This window comes from Aplidium turbinatum, chromosome 5 (genome assembly GCF_918807975.1).
Source record: "Aplidium turbinatum chromosome 5, kaAplTurb1.1, whole genome shotgun sequence".
In the NCBI taxonomy this organism is placed as follows: domain Eukaryota; kingdom Metazoa; phylum Chordata; class Ascidiacea; order Aplousobranchia; family Polyclinidae; genus Aplidium; species Aplidium turbinatum.
In genome coordinates, this window is record NC_137476.1 from 12,218,935 (window position 1) to 12,232,999 (window position 14,065).

General features: G+C 38.5%; 1 protein-coding gene across 2 annotated transcripts; it reads left to right on the forward strand.

Annotated features, from left to right (window-relative positions):
* Nucleotides 1-944: 944 nt before the first annotated feature.
* LOC145770346 (lysosomal alpha-glucosidase-like) lies at nt 945-13,825 on the forward strand. 2 transcript variants are annotated; one of them, XM_082581960.1, is made up of 6 exons: nt 945-1,079; nt 4,335-4,485; nt 9,139-9,462; nt 9,820-10,081; nt 11,192-11,382; nt 11,587-13,825. In XM_082581960.1, the coding sequence occupies exons 1-6, from the start codon at nt 997-999 to the stop codon at nt 13,201-13,203; spliced, it is 2,628 nt and encodes an 875-aa protein (XP_082438086.1). In that variant the 5' UTR covers nt 945-996; the 3' UTR covers nt 13,204-13,825. The 2 variants fall into 2 exon arrangements, with proteins under 2 accessions (XP_082438086.1, XP_082438087.1); XM_082581961.1 differs by lacking the exon at nt 4,335-4,485 and having other exon boundaries at nt 947-1,079.
* Nucleotides 13,826-14,065: the final 240 nt, after the last annotated feature.

Genomic DNA, 14,065 nt, shown 5'->3' on the forward strand with positions numbered 1-14,065 from the left:
GCCATTTCAGTTTTTGAGTTTGAACAAATATTAGCCTGTTTATTTTGAAATTCGTGATCGGGGTAATTTTACCAAAAATTCGCGGTTGGGGGAATCACTATACTATGTTCTTGTTTCTGGCAAATGAACCATTGATTGATTGAGTGATTATAGTGGACTACACAGTACACAGATGACCTGGTGCCAGGGCCAGAGCCACTACATAGGCGGCCACTCAGAGGCCAGTTGTGTTTAAATTAAAACTGGCAACACTTAGATGTCGTGCAACCAACCTAATGCAAACGGTAGGCACTTTTACGTATTGCACTGCCCGAAGAGGCAACCGCAACCATGCGTATCGTATATGACATTACTGGTGTTTTAGTCACAACTTTTCTCATAAACTCCATTGTTTGCAGTCACTACGATTCTTCTTGCACTCAGTTCAGTTGAAGAAGAAAAAATAGTATTAACAGAGGGTGGGAATCGAACCCATGCAATCGAATTATTACTCCTCTGCCCTAACCATTAGGCAATGTTGGTTGTGGCGATGCATGCAGTTAAATTTCTTTGTATCAAAATCTTTCGATAAAGACGACCAGTTAATCACGTGTTGAGTCATGTCACGCATGATAGCGCTACCAACGTCAACGATGTCGTATGTCACGCATGGTTGCGGTTACCTTTTCGGGCAGTGCAATACGTAAAAGTGTCTACCAATGCAAACAAGACGCACAAATAAAAACAAAAAAGAGAACAACAAAAGAACGTTGTTTGAAGCTGATCATCTTTGTGTGAGCCTCTGGGGCCGACGAATCAAATAGATTCTATTTGAATAAGGACTTTCTAATGATCCCCTTTTGTGGTGAAACAGGCTGTAGTAGTTTTATTGAGTAATTATATTTGTTACAATACCTACAGTATATATAATTTTAACTAAAAGCTTTGCCAAATTTATTTGTTACAGGTCTAATGTGTCTTTTCATGACATTAGGGAAACAGTGTTGAAAATTGAATATGATTTTTAGGTTTTTCCTGCTCATATGTGTAGGTCATTTTGTTCATGCTTCACCTATGTGTGATGTCTACACAAACTGGAGGTAATTACGGTATTTTGCTTTATTGCTGCAATTTGCTGTCAAACTTTTTTTAGTTTTGAACATATTTGACTTGTAAAAAATATACAAACGATAAATACACTGCACCTTTTTTTGGTATAACTGGTGCAGGAACCAGTCCGGATAACGAAAAAGTTTGGATAACACAAATGTACTTATGTAATCCAAATAAAATTGATACTTTCTTCCTGTTGTCATTTTGCGGATGTCAGTATATGACAGGGTCTGGCAAAGCACATCCTCAGTCTTCACTCATCACAATCTAGGGCTAGGGGGCTAGTGTTGGTCATCTGCCACCGCTTCCTGTCATCATTTATAATATCAGCCCATGTCTTCCTGGGATGTCCACTATTGTCCAGGCTTCTTCATGCTAGAAAAACTGGTACATTTCGGCAATGGTTTATCTGTTGCTGTATAACAGACTGCTGGGAAGAACACCAAAAATTGCATTTTTACTAGTGGTTTCTGAGCAAAAGCACAATGCAAAAAGATGCATGAGGTTAAAGGGAATTCTTCAGCACTCAATCCAATCCTTAACCGACATCAAGCTGAACATCCCTCAATACCCAGACGTGAATAACTTGATGTTTTTTTTTTTAAATCAATTAATTGGTCAAAGTGTGAATTAATAAATTGATTAAAGCATGAAATCTTGTGAGGATTTGTCAGCAATCCAGACTTTAAATTTTGGAATTGGCTATGCTTACGGCGCCGTAGATATAGCTGTTCCATGCCTTTTTTAATCTTTACGTCGCTTTTACTGCGCATGCGCGCTGTTGCTGCGCTTTTTTCTTCCACCTTTTTTTTCAAAGCAAAAAATGAATAAATGAAAAAAAGTGCATATATATATAACTTCTAAATTCAACTGTTTTTGCCAAGTGAATCAGTGGCGCGTGTGATCTTCGTCCGGCTCGAACTCCCAAGGATATGAGTTCGATACTACCAGGAGGTGTTTTTTTTTAAGTGACTCAATCATTAGGCTGCACATTTTTGTGGCCGTTCAGTTTAATTTGATTTTATTTCTGACCATCACAACGAAAAAACAGTATGTGACAAACAGCAGAGGTCTGGAAAAAGGTAGAAGCGACAAAACGCGTACGTCATAGCGTACATGATACCAAAGCAGGACAATCAGTTTAAAATATGGCACGGTCCCAACACCTTAGTAAAATTTTTATAAATTTAGAGTTTTTTTAAAGAAAAAAATTCACTAGCCTTTTTTTCTCTGTTTTCTAAATTTATAAAAATTTTATTAAGGTGTTTTGATCGTGCCATATTTTAAACTGATTGTCCTGCTTTGATATCATGCACGCTATAACGTCCGCGTTTTGTCGCTTCTACCTTTTTCTAGACCTCTGCTATGTTTGTCATATATATATATATACTGTTTTTTCATTGTGATGGTCAGAAATAAAAACAAACTAGACGGCCACAAAAATGCACAGCCTAGCGATTGAGTCACTTCGGGTTAGAATTTAATTTTAAAAAAAAACACCTTTTGGTGGTATCGAACTCATATCCTTGGGAGTACGAGCCGGACAAGGATTGCACGCGCCACTGATTCCCTTGGCAAAAACAGTTGAATTTAGAAGTTATATATGCACTTTTTTTCATTTGTTAATTTATTGCTTTGAAAAAAAAGGTGGAAGAAGAAAAAAGCGCAGCAACAGCACACATGTGCAGTAAATGCGACGTAAAGATTAAAAAAAAGGCATGGAACGGCTATATCTACGACACCATAAGCATAGCCACTTCCTTAAATTTTTATTTAGATCTTGTCCAGATAAACCAAAATCCGAATATCCAGGTCCAGAAAAATGAAGGTGGAGTGTAATATTGTACCATGATCTTGAGTTCATGGTTGTGTGAACTTCTTGTATAAATAAGAACCACACCAGTAAGCTTTGCATTTAATTAAAGCTTTAATTCACAACAATAGTAGATCATGCATTGTAAGTAGGGATGGGCAATTCAGAATACCGAATCCAGAAGGATTCGGATCCTAAACTATCCGAATCCAAAACGGCAATAAAACCGGGTAATAAGATTCGGTATTAAAGATATGCATAAGTCTTGTGCAAGCTGTCAGCTTGAGATCAGTGAACTGAAAAAATGTGGTTTTCTTACTTTTTTCTTTGCACTGACACCATCCTCAGTTCCGCAGTCCGCACTTTTAAAAACATTTTGCATGCGTTGTGCACACGGCGCATGCATCCCTACGTCACTCACTCGCATGAACAATCAAAGAAATTAAGCGCGCAATTTTCTTCACGCTTTGTACACATGCACAATCGTGCAATGCTTTTTTTCAATCCACATGCGTATGCGGCTCTGCGATAGTTTGACTGGTAGGTGTAACAGATGCCCCTGCTGAAGGAGTTGGCTCTGAAATATCCCAGCATACCTGCCACATCAGCATCTTCCGAGCGATGCTTTTCCAGTGCGGGTTTGACGGCAACTAAGCTGCGCTCCCGTTCAGCGCTGCCAGATGGGGAAATAAAATATCAAATTAAAAATTCTGGTGAAATTTAGAGGTCTTTGGTGCCAAGCTTTTGACCTTGAAACCACATAACTTTTTGGTGAAATCTGGTGAAATTTTCTCCACTCAATTTTTTTCAAGAAAGTTTTTTTAATTTTTTAAATCTTTTTAACAAATAATCCCTGCTCGACTGCTCGTATAGAAAACGTTTTGCAAGAGGTTTGCGTATGCGTGATGGCAGTGTCTTATGTCAAAAACTATTTGTATTTTAGGCAAAATTGCTTTATTTAGGGTGTTGTAAATATCTGGTGAAATTTTAGTTACTTTTTGGTGCCAAGCGGCTTCCATCATCTGGAAACACTGCTCCCGTTTGGCTGGCAGTCATTTAGAGTTCCTTAATGTGTTACATTGCAACAAACATTTTGGTAGGCCTACTTTGATTGTGTAGCTTTTGTGTCTGAAATTTTCTACTTTTTGCGTTGCTAGAGCCTGGAAGTTAATAGGATTCGGTATTCTGGATTCGATTCTGGATTCAGTTTAGTATTCCGGAATAATTCTGGAATAGTGAATTTTTCTGAATTGCCCATCTCTAATTGTAAGCCCCTACAAGTACACGACACTGCCATGATTAAGCATTCAACGAGACTTGCTCAGTCCCAGAATAAAGATCCCATAATCTATTCATGGAGCTAGAATCTCAATATGCCAAACTTGCATATTGAGATATGCCAATCATAAAATTTTATTTCCTACTTTAGAATTGATTGCTATCCTGAAACTGTCCCTCAAGTTCAAGAACATTGTGAGTCCCGTGGATGCTGCTATGAACCACATGATAAGACGAATGATGATGTTCCATGGTGCTTTTACCCTTCCAACTATCCGACTTATCAACTCAACCAATTTAAAGTTTGTTTTTTGTTCTATGAAACGTTTTACTGAAACAACAATTGCAATCAAGTCTAATAAATTCAAAACTGATACTCAAAAATATCTTACATGCAAAACTATATATTCAGTGATTCAGAGTAATTTTATCACTTTATAAACTGCTTTAAATTAGCAGTAGACCTATGTAATATTAACATTGCATTGCTAAGGTGATGTGGGGTGAAATGGGTATTGGGTATGCGGTACAAATTACTCCATTATAATATACTTTTTGTAAGAATTGGACAATGATCTCTTTTTGCCATGAAATACCACATTGCATTATCCAATTAATAATCAAAAATTTGATTTATATCATTGCATTTTTCATAGTGTATTGTAAAAAATATTTGGAAAAAAATTATTTCTGAATTTTTTATTTTTGAAAAACTTTTGATTTTCTTTTTGCAGGAAGGCAGTGGGAAGGATCTTCCTGTTCTAATTAGCAGTGGGCTATACTGGGGTGATTTTGACTTTTTTCAAGTAACACAACAGAACTAGAGTTTAAAAGGTGCCTATGGACATACCTAGAAACGTGCAAAAAAATTTTTTTGATTTTGTTTAAATTCCGGGTGGAGTCCGGACTTTATGTGAAAAATACAAAATGGCCGCCATACAAATTGACAAATCTGCAATAAATCTGCTTCCAGTCAAGCTTTTGAGCTGATTTTGGTGTCAAAAGAAGCAGCAAATTGAGCCTGTTACTTTAAAAGAGCAACAAAACGCCCAGCATGCTTGAATGTTCTCTAAAACTTTGAAACTATTATATTTTGGTCAATATTTTTCATAATTTTTTCACGTTTGTTGGTGCAACTTGAGATTGCAATTGATTGAGTTTCGCTTTTAGCAGCATGATCGTAGCTTACTTCACAAGGTAAATTTAAACGATCTGTCTTAGCCTGATGCTGCGAGTTTGCTGTGGCAATAGTAAATTGCGCAAGCTTTCGGCACACAGTTCCCTAGTCATGTGCTATGATGATAGCACATGACTAGAGAACTGTGTTCCAAAAGCTTGCGCAACTTACTATTGCCACAGCAAACTCGCAGCATCAGGCTAAGACAGATCGTTTAAATCTACCTTGTGAAGCAACTTGAGATTACTGGTTGCATCCAAGAATAATAATGACAATTTCAACACTATATACACATAACTTGTTACCGGTATATGAAATTCACATAAAAATGTCATGAAATACACTAGATATTTGAGAAACATTTATACACTTTAGTAACGACACAAGGACACAATGGTCGTCACACCTTGGAACACCCATTCCGTCTCTACTGTGACAGGGATGATTTGAACAGGATTTACATCCTGAATGTCATCTCTTTTTGGTCTCTTCCACATGGTATTGTTCTTATCATTAACCCGCTGGTAGTGGTCACATTCTACAGTGCCATCATCGTTTAAATGGCAGACCCTTGCCAAAAACCACTGACGTTAATTGTTTTCTCCGTCCCACACCACAGCCACATTTGTTCCTATAGGGTATTCTTTATGGAGTTCAGGAATTGCTGCTGCAATACACATTTTCACTGGTTGATCTGTGTCACCAGAGGAAGTTGCAGCAGTAGAGGTTAAGATGGCATATACCTCATCTTCTGTTGGAAAGATGGTCCCAACATCCTCATCCTCAGTTCCAAGAATGACAGCTAGGTTCAGCAGCATGGTATCTACATTCAAGCTGTTTACTTTGTAGAGGCTGGGATTTGCCTGGCTGTCGCGTGGATGAATCATCCGTTGGTACTGGATCTCCATCCGGAGGATTTTTTTCAGCGTGGATGGTGATGCTGTTGGAAGAGCTCGGAGCTCTTCTACTTTTGTAATTGGCCCTCCATGTACCTTACATTGATCCACCAGGTGGTTGAGGAAATCTCCCTCCCTCCTGCTCTTTTTCATGCGTTCCTTCAGTTTAGTTTTCATCAATTCTTTCTGTGTCTCTGTCCATGCAATCTCCATTTCATCTAACTTTTTTATCACTTTGCGGGATGCAAGCTCACTGTTAATTGGTGCATCTTTAGCAAACATAAGATCATCTCTTATTCGTTTTGCATTGAAGTATCTATTTGAATGTGCTGCTGACAGTCCTGCAAGGTTTCCGAATCGGGCTAAGTATCTTTCTGCAAGCAAGTTCTCTGTGGGGAGGTTTACCCTCATTTCTTCAGTTAGTGCATGGATTCTTGTACTCCTCTCACTATTCTCTGTCTCGTCTTCCCAATACTCTCTTCCGCATTGCATCTTGAGGCCAAGCGCACTCTGCTTGGCCATAGCAGTAATTAAGTAGTGGTCGAGGTTTGTTGTGGGGCTGTGTGATTCAGCATTCACATGCTTCCAGGGAACGTGGAACTCAGACAGGGTTTCAAGATTAGCCCTCTCAAGATCATTATGTAGTTTAGGAAGGATCCTGACGAGGTCGGATTGTTGGCAACGCTCTACCATGTTAAGGTAAGGCATTGTCACCTTGTGACAGAAGTGAGACAATGCTTTTAGTGATGCCACAATGAACTCATTCTCCAGGTAAAGGGAACAGGCTCTGACAAGGAGGTTATTCTTGCTAGTTCTGGATAGCATCTTCTTGAAATGGAGAACACAATCAACCAACGCACCAGCAGTGTGACCCAATCTTGTGAATCTGTGGTCTTTATAGAGCGAGAAGGATTTGTGAGTACCACTCTCCTCCAACACCAGGCTAAACTCGTCTGCCATGGAAGTAGTCTTGCCATCACTACCCCTAGCCACAAGCTTCACTAGAGCCGGGACTACAACTGAGGCGACAATTGACTTGCCTACTCGAAGGTATGACTTCAGTCTCGGTTCTCGTTTCTCTAACATCTGGCATAAACCGATCTGGTCTTCTGCTGATTTTAGGACATGCAGGCATGACTCATCCAATTTCTCACACACATGTGACTTGCACAGTATGTGTTTAGGAACATGTGTTGCTTGAAGCCTCTTCGAAACCTCACCTTCTACCATCAAATTCTTTGACGCGGCGTCCGTCATTACAGCATCGATCTTTGCCCAAAGCTCACCTGCAGTAGCCCTTTCACCAGTTGCTACTGCTAGACGCCGAAATGTCTCAACAAACAAGCTGATGATCTGCTGACGATCTTCGTAGGCAAAATGAACGGGTCGAAGAGGAATCATCTTGTTGTGGGAGGTATCATCGGAGAGGAAGTTTAAGATTAGACAGGGCCACTCACCCTCGATCCTCGACCTTGTTGTTGAGTCATAGTGGAGAGTCGCCTTTGTTATATCATCTTTAGCCAAAAGACTGGTGGCAGCATCCACTTCTTGTGACATTGCCATGGCATGCTTGTGTGTCGATACTACTTTTGGTGATGGGAGTACATATTTTTACCGTTCGTAGTTCACCTTAGTTCTAGGCTTTTTGCTGACTGGGGATGAGGCTTGCTCTGGAACTGATGGGGGTTCAATTTATTATTCATGTTATTATTCAAGCTAATAACATGCAATTTCTAATAACTCAAATCTAAAAGTCTGAAATGAAGTAAAATGTGAAAATTTTTGAAGAGTTTGACAGAAAACAAGCTGAAAAAAGCTTCAAAAGGCACTTTTTTTCCCTTGTTTTGTAGTTCCCATACACATTAAGTGTTTATAATTCTTTTACACTAACAGGCTCAACTTTCTGCTTCTTTTGACACCAAAATCAGCCCAAAAGCTTGACAGGAAGCAGATTTATTGCAGATTCGTCAATTTGTATGGCGGCCATTTTGTATTTTTCACATAAAGTCCGGACTCCATCCGGAATTTGCACGAAATGAAAAAAAATTTTTTTAACATTTCTAGGTATGTCCATAGGCACCTTTTAAACTCTAGTTCTGTTGTTTTTGAAAAATCACCCCAGTATAACCCACTGCTATTCTAATGTAACATACCTGTAATAGGTTATCAGTACACAAGAAAGTCAATTTCTGTGACTTTTATAAAACATATTTTTAAGCTATTAAAAGCGTGGGGTGAAATTGGTATACCGAAATTTTCTTTTTCAAAATTGAAGTATCATCTCGGAGACAAAATTAACTAAGATATTGATTTAATTTTGGTATAGGTTGTAGCTACGCAAGTACGCATGTCTTGTACAAATGTTTTGTGTTAATTTTGAGTTATCATAACTGCTAATTTCCTGTGTGTATAAAATTTCCTTCTGAAAAATTTGTTTCTTCCTAAAGCTCAATTTTTATTTTTACTGGTTTTGTTGTACCCCTTTCAACCACTAGAATACATAAAATAGGTATATTAGGGTTTATGATAGGTTTACTACAGGAAACTGCTTGTATACCCATTTCACTTTAACTTTTTTGGGGGAAATGGGTATATGGGGGAACAAAAAAAAATGGTTACTACAGCTTTAATATTCAATTTTAGGAAAATTAGCCAATAGCATTAGTTACACCAAAGACCCAATGTAACAACCCAAAAAAATATTTAGGTGATCCACCAATAGCAAGATTGCACAGCCCAAAATATGCAAAAAATATACTCATTTCACCCCACCCTACTCTACTGTTTTGTTACAATTTTTGTGTTGTTTCCAGATGTTTTATTTTTCAATGATTGTTCAATTTGCGTGGTAAAAAATGCTTCATGCTAGTTTATTGTTTCAGAACACCAGCTATGGTTACAGTGGGGTCTTGGCACTCAGCGCTGCACAGAAGCATCCATTTCAACCTGTGATTACTAAGTTGTCATTGGAAATATATATGGAAACTCCAGAAAGGTTGCGATTTAAAATTTATGATGCTTATAAATCTCGCTATGAAGTTCCCATTTCTACACCAAGTATACAAAAAGCATCAAGAAGCTCAAATTTGTATGATGTCAAAGTAGCATCAAACAGATTTGGTATCATCATATCAAGAAAAGATTCTGGTGTTGTTATTTTAAATACCACAATCGCTCCCATGATATTTGCTGACCAATTTCTACAGGTATGGTCTGTCGTAATTTAAAATTGCATTCACAACAATTTTAAAACAAATCTCGTGGTAGAAAGAAAATTGAATCCTATGTCAAGATTTATTTGTCAATTTTGTTACTGCAAAAGTTATTTCATAAAGAAAAAGGGTGGAAACTCTACTGAGAAAAGATTACAAATTATGTTTGAGATGCATTGCTATGTTACAGTGCTGAGTTGTATTCTTGATCGTATGTGTAACTGCTTATGCTTAAACAAGCCTTATTGTGTCGTTGATAGTACATTGCCATTCATAAACAATTGCTGTTTTATTTATTGTCACAATCATGTTCATTTGTTCACTAACTGCTTGGATTTTCAACTTTTTTAGATATCTACAGCACTCTCATCAAAATATATATATGGTCTTGGAGAACGACATGAACATACAATAATTAGCACCGAGTGGCAGCGAAATGTCTTTTGGGCTCGCGATCAAGCTCCAAGAGCAGGAGGAAATCTTTATGGTGATCATCCCATCTATTATGGCATTGAAGAGGATGGAAGAAGCCATGGTGTATTCTTTCTTAACAGCAACGCTAAAGAGGTTGTTACCCAACCTGCTCCTGCTTTAACCTGGAGATCAATTGGAGGTTGTACATAGATATTTTTTGTAATGTGTAGTGGTTATAGTACCTATCATTCCTAACTTATAATTTAGAGAATTGTGTCCAATGTGCACCCTGAAAACTGCAGGCTTAATTTTTTTTTTTATTCTGACTTGCTGATGATTATCGTCGATCAATGACACTATCGATAAAGTTGCAAATGTTTTTTTATAAAATGTACTGTACTAAAATAAAGCGGCTCCCGAGGCCTGTTGTTGAAATTATAATTAGATAACACGAAATGGGCCATGTATAGTTAATGGTGTCTAGCTAGGATTGCATGATTTTATTAGCAGCTTTATTATAAAGAGCCTCAATACGCAGTTGTTTGCCGCAGGTGCTTCTTATTTGCTTAACGTATTTTCTTAATTCATCATATGATGCGTGTTTGCCTCGCGGAATTAACCGCCATGTCATGTGCCTTTCTCCTCTGCTTTGCCGTTTCATTCTTATGCATTTTGTTTTCAATTTAGTGTGTAGATCAGTTATTTATTTCAATGTAGATGTAAAATCAGTTATTTTCGTTACTTGAAAAGGGCTAACATGTGTATGGCCGAAAACGTTCGTAGTTTATGTTCAGTTTAATATATTATGTTAAATGCCGTGTGGTTGCTTGGTTTCATCTGTTTATGGTTGAAGAAAGTCACCTCTTTACCAAAATTGTATAACCTACTGTGTTGCAGAATTTTGTGCCGTGATTATCATTTTGAGGCAAATATGAAAGATTATAATTAGGGTAAAAGCGAATAGCAGAAATTGTTATATTGCAAAATGTGCAGTAGCTTACATGACCTTAAAAGGGAACCATTGCCCCCTGCCCCCCCCCCCCCCCCGCTTCTGGCGCCCCTGAGTAACAACTAAAAATTGTTCACGAACCATTGACCTATCACCCGTTTACGAACAATTCACCTATACGAAAAATTGATGTATATATACGAAGAAATGATTTACGAAGAATGGTTTTATGAAGATTTAATTTTACGAACAACTGTTTACGAATTATTCACCTATAAACATACTTAATAGTTATGATTCGAGCTCGATCAAAAATTGTAACAGCGTTATAAACGCTCAAAGAAAGTTTCTATTTTTTAGGAATTATGGACTTTTACGTTTTTCTCGGGCCCAGCCTTGAATCAGTTGTGCAAGAATACACCGATGTTGTTGGAAAGCCTTTCTTACCACCTTATTGGTCTCTGGGATTCCATTTGTGCCGTTGGGGGTATGGAACCGCAAACAAAACATTGGAGATTGCACAGAGAATGAGAGATGCTTTTATACCTCAGGTTTGGTACATATGTCTCTTTGAGTATCTCTTCATTTGCTCATTCGATCAGCTCATTAGAGCGTAGGTGTGAATTGTTTCGTACGTTCACAAAACTAGTAACTAGTTGATAAAAATTTGAGTAAATAACTAATTTTTGTTGTAAGGCTTCTCCTTGGTGTAATTTACGTCTTGTAAGATTAATATTTTCTAATTGTTTTTGCAGGATGTGCAATGGAACGACATCGATTACATGAAATCTCTGCTCGATTTCACATACGATCACTCTTCATTTGAAAATCTTCCGCAAGTAGTTGACAATATACATAGCTTCGGTCAACATTACATGATGATACTTGATCCTGGTATATCGGATACTCAAACATCTGGTTCGTATGCTCCCTACGACGATGGTATTGCAAGTGACATTTTTATTAAAGACAGTGTCGATGGAAAGCCTATAGAAGGCAAGGTTTGGCCAGGCAAAACAGTTTTTCCAGATTTCACCCATCCTGCTGCAGAAACGTACTGGGAGAAACAGCTATGTTCGTATCATTCTCAAGTGCCTTTTGATGGTGTGTGGATAGATATGAACGAACCGTCCAACTTTGTTCAAGGCTCAACGCACGGCTGTCCAAGTGGGAACAAGTTCGATAATCCAGTGTATGTTCCAAAAATCACTGGCAACTCTCTTTCAGCTATGACTCTTTGCCCTTCTGCTCTTCACCATAACGCTACTCATTATGACGTCCACAGTTTAACAGGCTTACTTGAAATGAAAGCAACTAATGCAGCGTTGACTCGAATTCGAGGCAAAAGACCGTTCATAATATCACGCTCAACTTTTCCTAGCGCGGGGATGTACGGAGGCCATTGGAACGGTGATGTGTCCAGCACATGGAATGACCTCAAACAATCAATCGCTTCTGTTATCAATTTCAACATGTTCGGTGTTCCAATGATAGGAGCAGACATATGCGGCTTCATAAAAGACACAACCGAAGAGTTGTGTACCAGGTGGATGCAGTTGGGATCCTTTTATCCTTTCAGTCGCAACCACAACAACCTCCACTCGAAGGCTCAGGCTCCGATTGATTTTTCCACAGAAGCTCAAACCAATATGCGCAACGCGTTATTGTGGCGCTATGCGTTCTTGCCTTATCTCTACTCTCTCTTCTTTGACAGCCACATCAACGGCGGCACTGTGGCCAGAGGACTATTTTCTACTTTTCCCAACGACAAAGTGGCTTTGACTGTAGATCAGCAATTTATGTGGGGAACGGGCTTACTGATAACGCCCGTTTTAACCGAGGGATCTGCGGTTGTAACCGGTTACTTTCCGGCTGGGAATTGGTACGAAATCGCGGGTTCTTTTGGAAAACTTTTATCATCAAATGGAAAGTGGGTGGAACTGAGTGCGCCTATTAACACCATCCCTCTGCACGTCAGAGGTGGTTCAATTTTAGTCTCACAAACTCCTTCCACAACTACCACGAAGAGCCGAGTCAATCCCGCTGCACTAACAGTTGCCCCTGATTCAGATGGACTCGCTGATGGGTTCTTGTACTGGGATGACGGGGACAGTTTAAATACTTATAAAAATGGAATGTATCTCAAGGTTAATTTCTCTATGAAAAACAATACCCTCCATTCGTTCGTAAATAAAGCACCTTCGGGAATTGATATGATTTTGTCGGAAGTGTTCATACTAAACGCTGATCCTGCAATTAAGTCCGTTTACCTCAATGGCAAAGCTGTCACATTCGATCGCCGTTTGTTTAATGTGCTTCATATTGAGTGCTCAGTGAGTCTGAGAAATGTTTTTACTGTGCAACTGAAATGAATCTGTTTATAATTGTAGTTTTATTTGCAGTCAGTTTTTTGTGCATCTCGATCAACATAAACGATAGCTTTCTACGCACGAATGTCGATACAGCATGTAGCATTGCATTTTGATTATCGCTTATTCACTTTGGTTTTATGTTGTTGATTTTTATGTACCAAATCAATAAAAACTGATTTGCTAAACAGTGTGTCATGTGAAAGCTGTGTCAGCACGTCCTGACCTGCTTTAACCTCCTTTGTTCTGAATGTTGCTGAGTTTGCTGAATTGCAGTAAGGTAAAAAGCAATTTTATTCCTTCAACTTCCTGCTATTACCACGAAGTGCATAGCAGTCGTGTTTTGTTTAGCGCTGCACCTTGTTTAATATGCCACACAGAAGCACGATTTCACAAGGCATAAAGCTGTTTATTCTTTGCAACTGTGATTCAGCGTTTTTATTGAATGTGTTTACTATACACCAGCCAATTACCTCGTGTTGAGGTAGATGTCGATGCAAGTCTTGCTTTAAATTGTGTTTTTAAAATGTCAAGTATTATAAAATTTTACATGATGCATGATTGAACCACACCGCCATGTTTGCTTTTATGCGATAGATTGTGCTACTGATTATAACGTGATTTATCATTACTGTGTTTTGCTTCACAAAGAGGATTCACAATTAGGGACAAGTTACACTTGGCCTACAAGAGTGCATGAAGGAGCATGAATGGTGGACTAGGTATAGGTTTTGAATCGAAAATAGCTTACGGAGGAAATAGAGTTTTAATTTAATGGTTGAAAGGGAGTATGCGAGAAAGGGAGTATGAGTATGTAAGTAAGGAGTAAGAGTATGCGAGAAAGGGAGTATGCAATTGGGGAAAC

Bases quoted from the DNA above. Each gene is read 5' to 3' on its own strand.
- LOC145770346 (XM_082581960.1), top strand. From the start codon at position 997: ATGATTTTTAGGTTTTTCCTGCTCATATGTGTAGGTCATTTTGTTCAT. The intron at 4,486-9,138 runs GTTTGTTTTTTG...TTATTGTTTCAG, and splicing joins ATCAACTCAACCAATTTAAA to AACACCAGCTATGGTTACAG. The intron at 9,463-9,819 runs GTATGGTCTGTC...CAACTTTTTTAG, and splicing joins TTGCTGACCAATTTCTACAG to ATATCTACAGCACTCTCATC.